Genomic DNA, 16231 nt, shown 5'->3' with positions numbered 1-16231 from the left:
AATCAGCGTTTCTTTTTTTCTTTTTGGCCAAACAATTAGCGTTTCAGAAGTATGAAATTTTAACGACATATATTTATTTGACCGCATTCATAAAATTATGAACTTCATTCATGAACAAACCGGTCTCAGCCGCAATTGAATGTTTCTATCTTCAAAAATGAATTGGGAATATATTTTTTTAAAACAACAAAAAAAAAAAAAGTCAAATTCAACCAATTTACATGAATTTGGTATCCTTTCAACTCTGTACAACGCACAGGGATTAACGCTAGTTAATATTTATAGTTTGTTAACTTTGCTTTTATCATGCACGTCGTGTATAGTTTACAAGTTAGGACGCATAACAGGTAAAAATTAATTCCATCAGCGATTTACTGCAACGAGTTAAATAACTTACAAATCCCACGCAAGTTGGAAGTGAAATTTGCGATGTCTGTCTGAAGATCTAACTGTAGATACGATGATGACTTCCCCCTCTCGTCCTTGAAATTGTTCAAACTCAAACCCTCCCGACCTTAAAATATGAAACGCATACCCAGTTAACGTTTCAAGGCGAGGTTAAATGGTAATTCGATAAAGGAAGGCCCAACACCTCCTCCGACTAAATTCGAGGAAGATCAAAGTCCAATCAGAGTACTTGTATGATGTATCTTATTTTTGCAATTGCCTGAGGGCATTGATAGGAATGACAAAAACAGAATGAGGATAAAATTTAAAATTAATGAGAATTCTAGCGAGAGGATCCCCAGGCGAACTGACAGGGAGGCGTCGCAATATCCGAATACTCCCTCTCTCACAAGATGAAGATATAGACATTGTAAAAAGGTTAGTCTTACTTCACGTTGCAATTTTTTTTTTTTTTTGAGTTTCATTTACCGATACTCTTCCTATTACATGCTAATTTGTAACCTCAATGCATCATATAATAGTATTTAAGTAACTTGTTCTTGTCTTTTTGTTTACTTTTTATTAATTATAAAATTAATTACGGGTGAATTAAAAAATATAAAAATATTTAAAGCTCCCCCCCCCCAACCTGGTTTTATGAGAGCGGAGGAGAGAAAGGAACCAGGAATTAACTCAACAAAATCGCTTTCCGTCAATTCATAACCGCCACATGCACCTCAAAAAATTTGAAAAGTGTAAGCATCTAATTCAGGAATGATGATCCCAAGGTAGCATCAGTTTCCCGCAAGCGTGCTAGCCGTAATGCGCATCCGGTATTTGTTCAATAGGTAACTTCTGAATTACCTCAATCCTTTCCACAGCACCTTCATCAATAAAGAAATACAGAGAAGTATCAGCTGATCAATCTTGAAAATCTATTCACATTGAATCAAGTCCAACAAAGTTTATCCTTCAGTAGCAAAGAGACGAGAGAATTGAAAAATTGGGAAATAAACAGATTTTGCTACCTATGCATTTGTCCAAGAGTTTACTATCTATCATTAGATGACGGATCTTACACTTTGAATCTTTTTGGTCAGCTCTAAAGTAAATTAAATTCATCATATTTTTATTAAGATGCCACAAGGTAGCACGAAACTGAGGTTCCATGAATAATATGAGTACAAATTGGTAGGGATTCTTTTTTTGTTGTGAAAAAATATAACTTTTGATTCTTACACTTTGTTCATGTTTTGCTATAAATCCCTACATTCACTTCCACTTTTCGGCATTTTAGGTCCCTAAATGAACAAAGTATAGGGACCTAAAACACTGAAAAATGAGAGTGCAAGGACCCAAAATATTAAAAAAAAAAATATAGTAACCTATAACAAAACACAGGCAAAGTGCAAGGATCAAAAGTTCTTTTTTTTTTTTTTTTGAGGGGGGGAGGCTAGTGGCAACATAATACAATTAAAATAGAAAGAAAAATGGTCAAATTATTTGATTTTCCATACTAGCAAGATTATTCACTGCAATCAGTTAAATTATCGTGTCAGAAAGTCTAACAAATATCAAGGTTTTAGAAGTGATGACTGTCAGGGACAAATTCTTCATTTGGCCTCATAAAGTCACAGCATGATCTTAATCAGTCTTCAATTTTGTGAGAATTAAGATATATGTAAATTTGAATAACCCTTTTATCACAGGATTTGAAAACAGGGCCAAATTACCGCTTGTATCTCTTCTTGGAACCACATGGACAGAGCGCGTTCCTACTAACTTGTCCACTTTTGGCCAAATTAGACCTAGCCAAATCCAATGGAGTTGAACCCACCAGCTTTTGCACCTGCAGAACATACAATGCACATTTGGATATATTCAAAATCAGCATCTATACTAGCACCAGGAGAATCATCTGCACATTTTTTCTGAAAATTTTGGGTTTCAACAAAGCAAACAAGCACATCTTTAACCAAGTCTAACATATACTAGTACTTATAAATCACGCATATTTTGTGGCTAATTTTGTACAGAAAATTGATCCATTCCCTTCAGATATTAGCAATAACAATCACAATGTGCAAACAGAAATACATTAAGGCTTTATATTGTTTCTTTTTATTTGGAGAATGAGACTGTACTGTAGTCAACTGCAAGTTATGCTACCTCAGCTATGCTTTTTGGCATTGGTTTTCCTTCTTCCTTGAGCTTCTCTATCTTCTTTTGTGCTTCTTTAGCCCAAGTAAACTTCGAAAGTGCATTTTCCACATCAGAAATTGTGCAATTACAATGTTTTGCTGCTTCTTGTTTTTGAACGGCCTGGAGATTCTGAAAATGAGGAATGAGGAATATTAAGGTTACAGTTAGGTTCAGTAGAACTGTCAACAAATACAAGCAAATAAACAATCAATTCATAAATTCATTAAGCACATAAACTTCGATCATATAAGACAATTAGATAGTGCAAAATGTTGAAAAATGATGTTTGGAGCGAGGAACATTTTGGGCCGCAAGTAAGTGAATGGTGCACTCCAAAAAGTTTTAGATAATGAATTTCATATGTAATACGTTACTATGGCTGTTTTCCTGGTGGGTTAGTATCAGTTAGCAGGTTTTCTATTCTATCATAGTGCATTACAAATTCTAAAAAGAGGGCAAACGACCATATTATCAGACACCAGCTAATATGCTGACGTGTGATATCCAAGAGAAAAATTGAAAATGAAAGCATAGTCTCTATTAATAAAACTAGTGTTTCAACCATAAGCGCAGGCTCATGATCCCGATGTTAAAATATACAGGAATGAAGAAGACGAAGAAGGCGTCACGACTGAGGAATAAAAAAGGGATGGAAGAGAAGTAACCTCTCCAGTGGGGTCAAAACCTGCTAAACATCGAATTATTGCTTCCTGTTTCTCGAACGCATCAGCAAAGGTCGCTTCACTACTTCGGCCAACTATATACTGCTTGAACGCCCCCACTCTTCTTGCTTTCTTCATTTCATCCGCAAAGCCTTCAGAAAAGGAAGGGAAAATACATAAAGCTGAAGGACGGTTTTCCATAAAGGAAATGCGATCACGAATCACCTGAGATAGCTAAAGATTAGAGATTAAATGGCAGAAGGGTAATAGAACTCACGGAGGAGAGTGAACGAATCGGAGCTGATTTCGGATTCGTTGGAATCGGAAGTGGTCTTTTGGCCGGTGAAGACGCCCTTAACCTTCTCCATCCAGGAGGCATGGACCTGCGCTGAGGAGAAGATAGAGCGGCACTGTGACTTGCTTAAGATGCGAGCTCCAGCCATCCTTGATTCCCCGGCTATGCAGACTTTGTTCGATCTCGTATTTTCTCCTTCACCCGGAAATGTCTGATGATGGATTTTCCATCAGGCAACGGCGTCGTTTAGTTGCTCCACATGGTTCGCACTCGCTCTTGCCGCCCATTCGGTTTCTTTTCCATGGAAATAATATTTTCGGGCAGTGGAATTAGCTTCTTTAGATCGAAAATTCTGAATTTGTTTTCACTTCTAACCTGATTCTTTTTCATAAAAAAAAAAAAAGACACACATATCCACGCACACAACCCATGTCAATGTTGAATTTCAAGAGAGAGATGGTGTTTCTACTGTAGCAACTAGCCATTGACAAATAATTGTTTCTAAAGCAAAATGATTCACATGATAAAATCTAAATCTTTTTGCTTACCTGCACTTAAATCTGATATAACTCGTGACAATATTTGGATTTTAAATAGGAAGCAGAAAATTTCATGTTATATTTAACATATTTTTATAATATTATTCAATAACTTTTTTATTTTTTAAAAAATAAAATAAAGACGTTTGAGTAATATCAGTTTCCTTTAATTCAAATAAATAAATAAAGACTTTCCTTCCTGACATTATTTTTTATTTCCTTACCAAATAAGACCTTTGTCGTTTTCATTTGTCAAGTTTCATTGCATACGGGGACAGAAAAATAGAACAATCGAAGCCAAAAATAGGATGACCTCACAAATTTGCAGTAAGCCAGTGGCAGTAACCATTGGGTCAGGCACTACATGCAGTCTTTCCCAAGTCCGAAGGATATTGGGGGTGGAAAAAGAAAAGCTGGCTAGCTGAGTATAGATTACAAGCCAACTGGATTCTGAAGAGTGAAAAACAAACATACGCTATGAACTGGCTTACTTCTAGGGATAACTAAATCCCAAAAAATTGGACAGGAATTGAATTTAGAGAGGCTCTTGGACGGTTCTAGTTTCTCTCTCTTGGTAATTGTGCAACCGTTCTTTTCGCAATGTCAACGGATAATCCTGATAGGCTAAAGGTACCGTCGGACAAACCTACCGATGGAGCATCTCTGGATAGTAACAAATAGAAACACAAAACTCTCAACAGTGATGAGAAAGATATCTCTATGGATGACCAAATGAGCAACACAGAGGAAAGTCCGAAAAAAGAACAGAGCATCTTGGGAGACCAAAATAGCTTGGAGAACCAAAAACATGTAGCAAAGCATATCTCATACCGAGACTCCTTGCTCGATTTTAATGAAGTCGCTAATGGTGATATACAAGTTGAAGATGAAAAGATGTTCAATGTAGAGTGGACGATACCTGAACCCATTAAAGAACCCAAGAAACTGATTGAGATATATCCGGTGGTCCCAATAATTGAGGAAGAATACAGATCATGGTGCCAACCGTAGCACAGATCCCTCATCTTCACACTGTTAGGTAAAAGGATTGGTCTCTATGAATTAAAAGAATATCTCATGCTACTCTGGAATATTCTAGATTTTGAAATCATTGATCTACCCAATAATTATTTTCTCATCCAATTCAATGAGGAAAATGAAAATTGGAAGGCTCAATACCAAAAAGTCCTCTTGGAAGGGCCATGGACAGTGAGACAACACTACATTTTTGTATAGCATTGGACGCCATATTTTGACCCCTTGCAAAACTCCTTAGGTCGAACAGCAAGTTGGGTTCAGATTCCAAATATTCTCATGCAATGCTATAACCATAATTTCATTTGGCGACTTAGAGACAAGATTGGAAGGACACTGAAAATTGATCTGAACACTCTGGCTAAGTTGGAGGATAAAGAAAAGAAAGTGGAAAGAGGGCAATTTGCCCATATCTATGTTGACTTCGATCTTCAGAAGAAACTAATACCTAGATCATGACAACAAATGTTTTTTTTTTTTTAATGTAGAATATGAAGGGTTGAACGTGGCATGCTTTTCTTGTGGAAGGTATCGACACAGACAGGAAAATTGCTTTTATGTGCAACACATAGTCAACTATAAACATGGCTATAAACAAGGCATTTTTGTAGCTGAAGAAAAGAAGGTGGAAATGGAGCAAAAACTTTCGGTAGCCGGTAACATATTCGGCACCTAGATGTTTCATGAGCATCCGAAGGTAGCTCAGTTCTCGAGATGGAATGAAGGTACTAGCACGTAAAGAAGGATAGGTAACAGGAAGGATTTTGTCAAGAAGGATGATATTCCTATCACAGCATCATGGTTTGTAGCCACAGCAAACCTACAAGAAGAAGAAATAGTAGAGGTAAAGGCTACATTGTAAAGTTACCTTTACTAATCTACCGTTAACTTCAAAATTAAAGTAATCATGGCACTAATCTAAACGAATTATCAAGTTTGTAAAATTTATATAAATGAAATTTCAAGTTTTTAAAACTTATAATACTATAAAATTATTTAAAAAAATAAAATCAAAGCAAAATATGTATACGAAAACATGGGTATCATACAAAATAAGACAACACCAAATTGGGATCAAAAGAACAAAAATAAAGATTCTAACAAAATGCACTACAACATAAAATTTTATGTTGCAGCATTAACTGCAGAACCTATGATAGCATGGCAGATTTCCTAGCCAAACTTTTGATGTACACCAAATCTCTATTTGACATTCAATTAAGGTAATTTAGGTATCTATAAAAAGCTTTTTTTTGAGCTCTAGCTAATGACACTGGTTTCACATTCAAATCATTTCTCAATTAAAAGTTGAACACCAAAATACAAGCTCACTCATTCATGCTTTTAAAACACAACTAGGATGTCCAAAAGTCAATCCAAGTGCAAAAAGCTCACACTAACCCTTAGATCACACTCAATGAACTATAACAAACTCGTGTAATACACCACAACAATCAAACAATACACATATTACATTTTCATCACTCAACTCTTAATCACAAAAATATAAGGGGGAGCCAAATCATGTAATTTCACATATAAATTACCATCATTGACAAATATACTCACTCCTCACTTGCACAAATAATTTAACCTTACCCGAATATCTCAACTAAAAAAAATACCACATGCACTAGGGCCTAAAATACACATTTCAATACTCAATATTTAATGGTACAAGTATAACAAAATATGAATATCCTAATTGACAATACTATGACAATTACACATTAATCAAAAGTAATTGAAGCATTATAGTAGGAAATTTAATTCCTAAACCTCATATGTCTTTCCCTTGTTCAAACCAAAGCTAGCACCTGTAAAATGTTAAATGAAAGGTGAGTATAACCACTTAGCAACTAAAATTAATCTAGCCTATACAAATACATGTCAATTAATTATAGATGCAAATAATAATTAAATAATTTTACAAGAATCACATACATATTTTACAATTATAGTCTCGGCTACAAAACTAACAAACATGTCAGTGGGCATTAATTAATGTATGTTTTCACATTTATTTTGAAAATGCATATCTTGGGCTCACAATAATAACAACTATGCGCTCTATAATGAAAATAAGCTGGACCACAATAATAACATCCACGAGGCCAAAAGTAGAATGCATGATCAATGCCAACCTTATACCCTTTTGATACCTTTAACATGAAACCAGTGTCTATTTAGAGGCAACGCCCAAAACCTAGACTAACCAAGCCTTTTACATGTAAAGAACTACTAGATTAGGGTTAACTCACTCACTCGTGTTATACGATTTTTTCTAATACTAACAACCATAGGGTATCATGTCTCTAATCTAATTTTCTCATTAACCAATAGAGACTAGTTAATTTGAATCCTTTAAAGAGCAAGTAGGATGATCCCAAATCAACCATGAAATAATGGCCACTCCCAATTCCAACGGTCAGTGCTAAGATAAACTTTCAATTCTAACGGTAAGCCATCATTACCATGTGAGTTTGCCAATCTACTCCTCCCTATAAGTGAACTCCTGCCATAATGATCATGCCATGCACAAATAGTAAGATGTATGCCATTCAAATAACAATAATCACATCATATCATGCTCACATAATTCTCTTTCTCCATTATAATTCACATACCACAATCATATTCATCATACTCCACATGCCAAATATCACATGTTTATCGGCTTCACAATTACATGCTTTCATTTATTAATAATCATATGAATATACATATGTAACATTCTCAACAATTCAATGCTATTTCACACACATAATTTATCATGTTGCCATCATTGCATCAAAACTTAATTTTACAAATATCACATGTTTACCAATTAATACTAACAATAATTTTAACAAATGGAAATGGCACCAAGTCTTCGCCCACACTTGCCAGTTATAGTGGCTCACAAGGTATAAGCTGATTTTTGAAGGCAAAAGAACAAATCCAAATCAAATCAAATACACATACATCCACAAATTTGTTGAAGATTCAACCATAAAGCTACATAAGAGCATCACCTTAATACCCAACAAGACAAGTAACAGGAATTGGAAGCCCCCACATTAAGGAATGCTCCAACTTGATGTAGATGGCTCTGTTATAACTAGTAGACATGCAGTGTATGGAGCTATTGTTTGAGATTCTTAAGGCAACTAGGTTTTAGGATTTAGATGAAGTTTGGGTCGATTCCCAATGGCAATTGCAGAGATGCTAGGTATTCAGATGGGGTTACATATATGTAAGCAATGAGGTCTTGATAAAATCTAAATGTTTACTGATTCCTTGGGTGCATTGAATCTTATTTGGAGGGATAATTTGATCAATCATCATATTGAGACAAATATTCAAAATACACGAATACTTGTGTGTGAAGCTTGGGATGTTACTTTGCACTTTGCTAGTAAGGAATGTCTACAAGTCGCCGACTTTCTGGCCGAGACAGCTCACTTAGAGGAGGAATGCCTTATTGTTTTTGATGAATTTCCTAATGTTTGTATTAACCCAAGATTGAACTTTATTAGATCTGTTAATTATTAGTCAAGCTTTAGCTTGCCTTTTCGTTGGGGAAAAAAAACTAAATCCCAAAAAAATTAATTTATTTGACATAAGTCCTAACTAATTTCAAAATCCCAACAAAGTACTATGATATATTTTGATATAAAGTTTTGAAAAAAAAATAATCTTTTAATCCTTCAACTTTTAACTCACTTATAATTTAATTCCTCAACTATAACTTGCTTATGATTCATTCCCTCAACTTTTAACTCATTTATAATTCAATCCCACAACTTTTGTTTATTCTCTTTTTTCATATTAACTTAGATCCTACATCAAAAAACAAGAGAAATGTATTTTAGAGCAATATACAAGCATTTATTCTATTTCTCTTATTTGATAAGAATAATTTTAAAAAAATAAAAAATAAAAACTGAGTTATAAATAAATTAAAAGTTAAAGAACTAAATTTAATAATTCATAATTGAGGAACTGAATTACAAATAATTTAAAATTAAATGACTAAAAGACTAATTTTTTTTTAAATTTTTTTACCTCTTCTTTGATCTCTATGTAATCCACGTCTTATCTTTCTTAGAAGCTGTCAAACTATTTTTGCCCACTTCTCTCTCCTCAACATTTTGTCTCTCTCGTCCTCATTTCATCTGCATAAAAGCTAAGAATCATGCCTCAACTCCAATCATCAAGCACGATCTGAGAAATCTCCCTAGATAAGGAAGTTAGGAGACATGTCCCATGGTCCTCTTCATCTCTCTCTCCTTACCAAGTCCTGTTGGCTCAATCCATCTCTCTCCAGTCCTTTAATTCATTCACTGATCGTGTTTCCTTGTCCAACTTCTCATCGCTCATCAATTTCTTCCCTTTCTTCTTCATTTAACTCAACCACTATTGTTTCTCGTTTGCCTCGTTGGGTTGGTTCCTCCATTTGAGCTTCCACGATTGATACCCTCAATAATGCCATTGAAAGCCAATCCAACCCTCATAATGTGGTTAGGACAAGATTCATTCACCATGTAGGCACTACTTCCAAATTGCTCAAGATCTTATTTTGCTCCTCAAAGAATCGCTTCGTGTTTGTTCGCCAATCACGAGTGTATCTTCAACAAGCTTTGTTTCACCTAGCTGGGTATGAGAGCGTTGGGTTGAGTCTGATTCATCAATTGGATTTCGTGGGTCAGACTTGGCTCTGTTTCTCAAGCTGAGAATCCATCTGGATTTTCACCAACTTGGTGAGAGAATTTCTAATGTATCAAAATGTCACTTAAAGACTATAAGACTTTGTTGGTATTCTTGAAATTGATTGGAACTCGAGTTAAATAAATTGATTCCTTCAAAAACGTAAGTCGTCATTCTCCCTTACTTCTATGCCTGTTGGGCCCAATTTATCAACAAAAAAACAGAGAAGGTGAAAACTGAGGGTAGAAGTTAGACCTCATCAAAAAAAATAAAAGGAAAGGAAAGAGACAAGAAGAAGAACTGAGAAGCATTACCCGAGTTGAGAAAAGTTATAACTAGATACAACTCACTCAATGTCACTCACTACAATACACGATTTAGAGTTAACGTCAGTTGCAAAATATAATGAAAGCTAAATTACATTTTTATATCAATGTCAAAAAAAAAAATTTAAAGGAAAAAAAACCGAGCCTTTCCACAATTTCACCCCCAATATTGTAACTCGTCTTCCTGCTTTCTGAGGAGCCTTCGTCAAAATCATGATGATTCTTCTCTATCGAAACACGTGCAAAAAGGTTGACTTGCCTGCACATTTAGATGTGCCAATGACTATAAGACATGTCAACTCTACAATCTCCCACCAAACGTATCACTGAGTTGCCCGATAAATGGCATTCAGAGCAAAAGCACAATGAGTGCACTCAGACGATTGGGAGCTACTTCTTGAGCTTCTATTACAATTAAGCCTTCGAGCGCCTAAATTCAAACCATATCTCGTAGTGATTAAAGAGCAAACTATCATGAGTATGCTTCCCTAGATACTCAAGCCCCAAATCCATGAGCCTCTTAGTGCATTCTTCCCCACCCAGTCGTGAACAGAATTTTATGTTGTGTGATACAAAGATTCGTCCGTCATAAGGTTTCAACCTAGTGGCTAACCTCTCCAGCCCAACCCAAACAAGCTTATCAGGCATATGAAGAAATACGGCACTAGCATATATCAAATCATACATGACTCCAGAGCCAAGCTTACTGAAATCCATGTCCTCCCCCTTCACTATCAAAGGGCGTTTATTCAAGAGGCCTTGGGAGGGAAGCTCATACCTAAATGCAGCCATAAGGGAGAGCTCATCCCTTTCAAGGCAATGAAAGCGTTCTGGGTTTAAGAACCGAATAAAATGCAAGCCAACTCGGAGAGTACCACAACCAATCTCTAAGACACGGGAGTCTGGTTTGAGAAGAGAGGACTGAGCAAGAAATTCAAACACATCTCTTCCACCTGCCCAGGGCTCACCATAGTTGCTGTGGTGCTCTTCAACCAGGAGCTCCCCCGGGCAAGGCAGTGCAGTGTGGTTATCTGATTCAGGTCCCTCATAGTGTGATATGCCCTTGAATCTGTAAACAGGCAGAAATACCATATATCTATTTTTTTTTGCCAAAAAAAAATACTATATAATTCATACCAAACAAATTGAACTTAAAAATTGCAACCAAATGCATCGCTGTGCACAAATTAAATAAGCAAAGACAGCATTTTGAGGCCTTTGAATTACGCTAAGAGAAACAAAATAGAGCAGTTTTCAAGTTAAGAGACGTCATGAAGAAGATGAGCATTGTTTATTCTATAGAGTGCGGTGATAAAATTGGCACATCCAAAAAAAAAAAATTGTGTATCAAACTAAAATGACACCGCATAGAGGTTTGGAGTACATGTTTCGTGGTGTTTAAGTTGAACAAATCCTGCCATTATCAGAAACCAGACAGATCATGTCAGCATCTTGCAAATTACAAAACAACATCGGAAAGAAAGGAACTATATATACAATTAAATCGCAGTATTAAAATGGGCGCAAAAGCAAATTAAAAAACAAAAAGAGGTGACAGCGTTAAAACTCTACATCTTCGCGACCAGGCAAAATCAACAAAATTATGCAGATTTGTCGGCACAAGCAAAAGTTTCCTGACAATTACACTTCCATTCCCTTCCTTAAATCTGTCAAACCTTGCTGTATCATGCGCGTTTACCATATATTCCTTAAATTCATTTAGTAAATCCTTGATCTCGATTTCTAATCATTTGAATTTTGTTTCAATTATGTCTTGCAAGCTAGAACTTCAGTTAAAATGTATTTATGACGACCGACAGTCGTAGATAACCACTAGTAGGAATATATAGCTAACGATCAAAGGAGAGCCCATGAATAGAGAGGTATCTCAGACCTAAGCTACAGTTCATTTCAGACAACAACAAGACAGCTACTGTAAAAAGAATGCACAAACTGAACCCAATAAATGGATGACAACAAGATCAACGGGTCTTACTGTCTAAGATCCTCGAGTTGCTGAGCCCTAGTGCGAGGGTTAATGCCCTTGCGGAGCACGTTATCATGCATATGAAGCCCGTTCAACTGGATCTGATATTTAACCCACTCTACGTCCTCCTTCGTCGTCGAAAAGAGACTATTGCCGCCAAAAGTCCCTGCGATATCATTATGAAAACCGTTGCCACTGGAAATAGGGGTGTCAGTAGCTGAAGGGCAAGAGCAAGAAGAGAGAGTTGACAAGAGGAAGAAGAGGAAAATAGCGGCCACTAAGGCAGAGAGAACCAGAGCCGGCACCGTTACCACAATGCCCTTCGACGCTGCCGGCGACGATGAGATTGCCATCTATGATTTATCCCGTTTTCGATGCCTGCGCGAGGCAGACTCCAGTCCCCAGCTCAGGGTCGGCGACGGATCTTCCTGTTTAGCCATCGCGCCAGGTCGTTTTGTTGGCACCCGGCACATCAACGACAGCGTTTCGAATCCGAGAGCCATCTTATATTATTACTATTATTAGAGTAAAATACACTGACAATCTTTCTATTATATTATACCTTAATTATACAAAAAATTTTTCTATTTTAAAAACTCATATAAACTTCTCTTAAAATTAAAATCTATATCATAAGAACCTTCTTCGTATATTTGAGATTACATTTCCATTCATCTATTGAATTTGATTTTAAAAATTTTGATTTGACCAAAATACCCGTTTTAAACATAAGAATTATCTAAAAATTTATACTTGTCAAAAAATTTGCATACAACTAAAAAAATATAATAAATAAATTTTCAAAGTTTTATTATGTTACCAAACTTCCCCTCTTAAATATAAGAATTATCTAAAATTATATATTTTCCAAAAAATTTGCATACAACTAAAAAATTATAATAAATACTATGTTACCAAACTACCCCTCTTAAATATAAGAATTATCTAAAATTATATATTTGCCAAAAAATTTGCATACAACTAAAAAATATAATAAATACATTTTCAAAGTTTTATTATGTTATAAAATTTATTAATTTTTATTATATTATAAAATTTTATAATTTTAATATTTATCAAATTTATTTATTTATGTTTTTTAAAATTGCTAAAAACATATTTTTAACAAACATTTATAAACACATTAATTTAATTTTAAAAAATTAATTCAATTTTCAATCAATTTTTTGATATCTTCTTTAACTTAAAAGTTACTTAAGATTTTATTCCAATTTGCTATGAACATTAATCAATTGGCCAAAAAAACATTAAGAAAAAAACTATTTTCTAAAAAAATAAAAGAAAGAACAAGAAAACTCTTAAATTAGAAAAATCTAACCAGAATGTGAAATACAAAATAAGCACGCAATTATATTTCAGTGGCTTTATAATATCCAATAACTAAATTTGAATTTGAAATGAGAAGACAAAGCATGAGATAAATCCTATTATGGAGAAGCATCTGGATGCATTGGAGTAATAGTTGAATGAGGACCATTAAGAACTCTACCAGACCTGATATTATATAAAATCAAATAAGAAGTCTATTAATAAAGCACTCCAACATATTTTACAAAAGATATCAAACACGACAAATTTAATGTCATAAAAACCTTATTCTTTATTCATCTAACTACAATTTTTGATGTTTCTCCTACTTGCAGTGAAGTTTGCTCTTGAATTATTTCTTTAAATGAAGTATGTGATGCATTTACAAAACCTCCCTGTAAAGAAAAATGTGTAGTAAAAGTAAAAAATATTATATATAATTGTTGGTGAGAAATTAAGGTGTAATATATTACTTGTCTATTTCTCTTGACTTTGATCGAAACTCTTTGACAACTTCTTTTATTATGTCCTAACCCTTCACAATTAGCACACTTGATTGTTGGTAGTCTTCGTCTTGCATTTGATGGTATGCTATCATCTTTTTCTCTTCTTCTACTAATTTTAGGCCCCCTTGAAAGTCTACATAATGGGGGTGGAAGGATATATATTTCTTCCACCATACTTAAATCTAGTAACGGGTTGATTATACCAAAATATGTAGCCATGTAATTTGTTTTGCTATAATAAGCATCACAGCAATCTTATACTTTTGCCCTTATATATATAATGGCAGCTGCACCATGTTTACAAGGCAACCCACCATGTTGCCATGCTTGCACTGACACGTATGAGAATTTAAGTTCACGTGAATTCTTGTAAACCTATCATATGCTTCAAATAGTTTATTGACAGCTATATATACTTTACAATGTCTCCCATCTCGCATGATCTTGTTTATTTCATCCACAATTTTAGTGCCAATATTTTGTTTCCAAGATGCAGTAGAATGAAACTTCTTATAAAACCTCATCATAATTTCTGACCTTAACCCATCTAATAAATTTAATACATTCATATTTCTCAAGTCATTTATCCACTTGTTAAAAGATTCACAAACATTATTAGTGACATGTGAACTTTTGCAACTCTCATAAAATGCATGTCGAGTCCAATTGTTTAAGGGAATAGACATCAAATAATGGTATGCCTTATCATCATGTCTTCTCATTTTTTCCTTCGCTTTCTTGAAAATAAATTCATTTGAAGCTTTAACAACATCCAAAAAAGTTCTCGTAAGACTAGTAATGGAAATTTAGCCTTAAAATTGTTAACTAAATGCCTATCACAATGCTTATGCCAGGAGTTTGGAAAAAAATTTATGGCCACTTATGTAATCCCTACATCCAACAAAAATAAAATCACATAAATATGCAATTATAACATAAGATAGATGGGAAAAATATTTAATTTTGAAAATAAAAACTATCACTATTGCCTGTCACTCATAATTATATAACGGTTATCCCTTATTGCATCATTCAAATATTCTAAGAAAAAACTCCAAGATTCCGTAAACTCTACCTTAACCACAGCATATGCTGATGGGAATAGTCTATTATTTGCATCAAGCAAAACCACACATAGCAACACACCTCCATATAGACCTTTTAAGTGGTAGCCATCTAACCCAAAAAAAAAAAAGGTTTACAACCTTTTAAAAAGCCATCTTTACAAGCAGCCAAACATACAAAAATTCTTTTGAAAGTAAGGCTTTCTTTAAATGAGAACCTATCATAATAACTTAATTTCACTGTGCTTCCCCTATTTTTTTTCCAATAATAATTCTACATATTTTGGTATCTTCTTGTAACTTGCAGCATGGGAAACTTCACATTCTTCTCTTCCTTTTTTCCTTGCCTTATATTGTTGCATTCGATGAGCCTTAACTCCATATTTTGTAATCAATTCATTATCCATTAATTCTCAGCTCATTAGGATCAAGATTCAAAGATCCTTTCAATTTATATGCTATCCAAGTAGATGCAGCATTAGGTTGATTAGTTATCCTTATACAAGTGTGTCTAGGTTCATATGTCTTTATCATAGTTACACCATCGAGGGTGGGAGAAGCATGGATTCTCCAAGGACAACTATATGAAGCACACATAGCAGTCACCCTTGCTTTCTCATTTTGTACTCTAATTATGTCTAAATTCTCTTGAATTACATAATCCCTCAAAACACTTCCAAACTCATTCACATCAATAAACAACAAATCTCTTTCTAAATGCACTTTGCCATTAACGTCATACTCAAATCTTTTTCCCTTGACATTCTTAACAATGTCAAGGATTTGAGACTTTTCTGCATTACTATCACTTACAAAATTTTCAGTGCCATCAATGTTATTTGAGGATCACTACCTTCATTATCCTCTGCATTATTCAAAATACAATCATCAACAATCTCTTCACTCTCTTCGTTGTCTTCAACTTCATGATTAGCATAATCCTCTTTAGTATCTGTAAACAATTTATCAATAGGATGCTCATTTTTATCCCAATTATCAATATCTTCAACATAAGTTATATTATCCTACATTAAATGGAAATTTTTAAGTTAAAATAAAAATAAAATCAAATTTAGGTGTGTTTATATGTGTATAGATTTTCAAAGATAGATCACACTACTTTATCATTATCAAAATGAATAGATTGAGCACCAATGATTTAATATTCGATCAAAATCTTGTCTAATTGTTTATCATTATCCATTAATTG

General features: G+C 34.3%; 2 protein-coding genes across 2 annotated transcripts; both read right to left on the bottom strand.

Annotated features, from left to right (window-relative positions):
* Nucleotides 1-1075: 1075 nt before the first annotated feature.
* Nucleotides 1076-3845, bottom strand: LOC129290045 (uncharacterized). The gene is made up of 5 exons (XM_054926765.1): nucleotides 3529-3845; nucleotides 3255-3403; nucleotides 2557-2718; nucleotides 2121-2236; nucleotides 1076-1271 (listed from the first exon to the last, which is right to left on the bottom strand). The coding sequence occupies exons 1-5, from the start codon at nucleotides 3692-3694 to the stop codon at nucleotides 1253-1255; spliced, it is 612 nt and encodes a 203-aa protein (XP_054782740.1). The 5' UTR covers nucleotides 3695-3845; the 3' UTR covers nucleotides 1076-1252.
* A 6283-nt stretch (nucleotides 3846-10128) lies between these two features.
* LOC129305777 (uncharacterized) lies at nucleotides 10129-12591 on the bottom strand. The gene is made up of 2 exons (XM_054945850.1): nucleotides 12132-12591; nucleotides 10129-11204 (listed from the first exon to the last, which is right to left on the bottom strand). Exons 1-2 carry the CDS (start codon nucleotides 12473-12475, stop codon nucleotides 10550-10552), a joined length of 999 nt encoding a protein of 332 aa, XP_054801825.1. The 5' UTR covers nucleotides 12476-12591; the 3' UTR covers nucleotides 10129-10549.
* Between the last annotated feature and the right edge of the window lie 3640 nt (nucleotides 12592-16231).

This window comes from Prosopis cineraria, unplaced genomic scaffold (genome assembly GCF_029017545.1).
Source record: "Prosopis cineraria cultivar Desert tree isolate PC_DT_omini unplaced genomic scaffold, ASM2901754v1 PC1, whole genome shotgun sequence".
NCBI lineage: Eukaryota > Viridiplantae > Streptophyta > Magnoliopsida > Fabales > Fabaceae > Prosopis > Prosopis cineraria.
Note: the sequence above shows the minus strand (reverse complement) of the source record. Positions and strands in the feature narration are given on the sequence as shown.

What these genes read in the sequence shown, in the direction of transcription:
- LOC129290045 (XM_054926765.1), bottom strand. Translation starts at nt 3,694, where the DNA reads ATGGCTGGAGCTCGCATCTTAAGCAAGTCACAGTGCCGCTCTATCTTC. An exon ending in CGATTCGTTCACTCTCCTCC is followed by an intron (nt 3,404 to 3,528) that starts GTGAGTTCTATT and finishes CCTTTTCTGAAG; the next exon opens with GCTTTGCGGATGAAATGAAG. An exon ending in TGCCAAAAAGCATAGCTGAG is followed by an intron (nt 2,237 to 2,556) that starts GTAGCATAACTT and finishes TATGTTCTGCAG; the next exon opens with GTGCAAAAGCTGGTGGGTTC.
- LOC129305777 (XM_054945850.1), bottom strand. Translation starts at nt 12,475, where the DNA reads ATGGCAATCTCATCGTCGCCGGCAGCGTCGAAGGGCATTGTGGTAACG. An exon ending in CAACTCGAGGATCTTAGACA is followed by an intron (nt 11,205 to 12,131) that starts GTAAGACCCGTT and finishes GCCTGTTTACAG; the next exon opens with ATTCAAGGGCATATCACACT.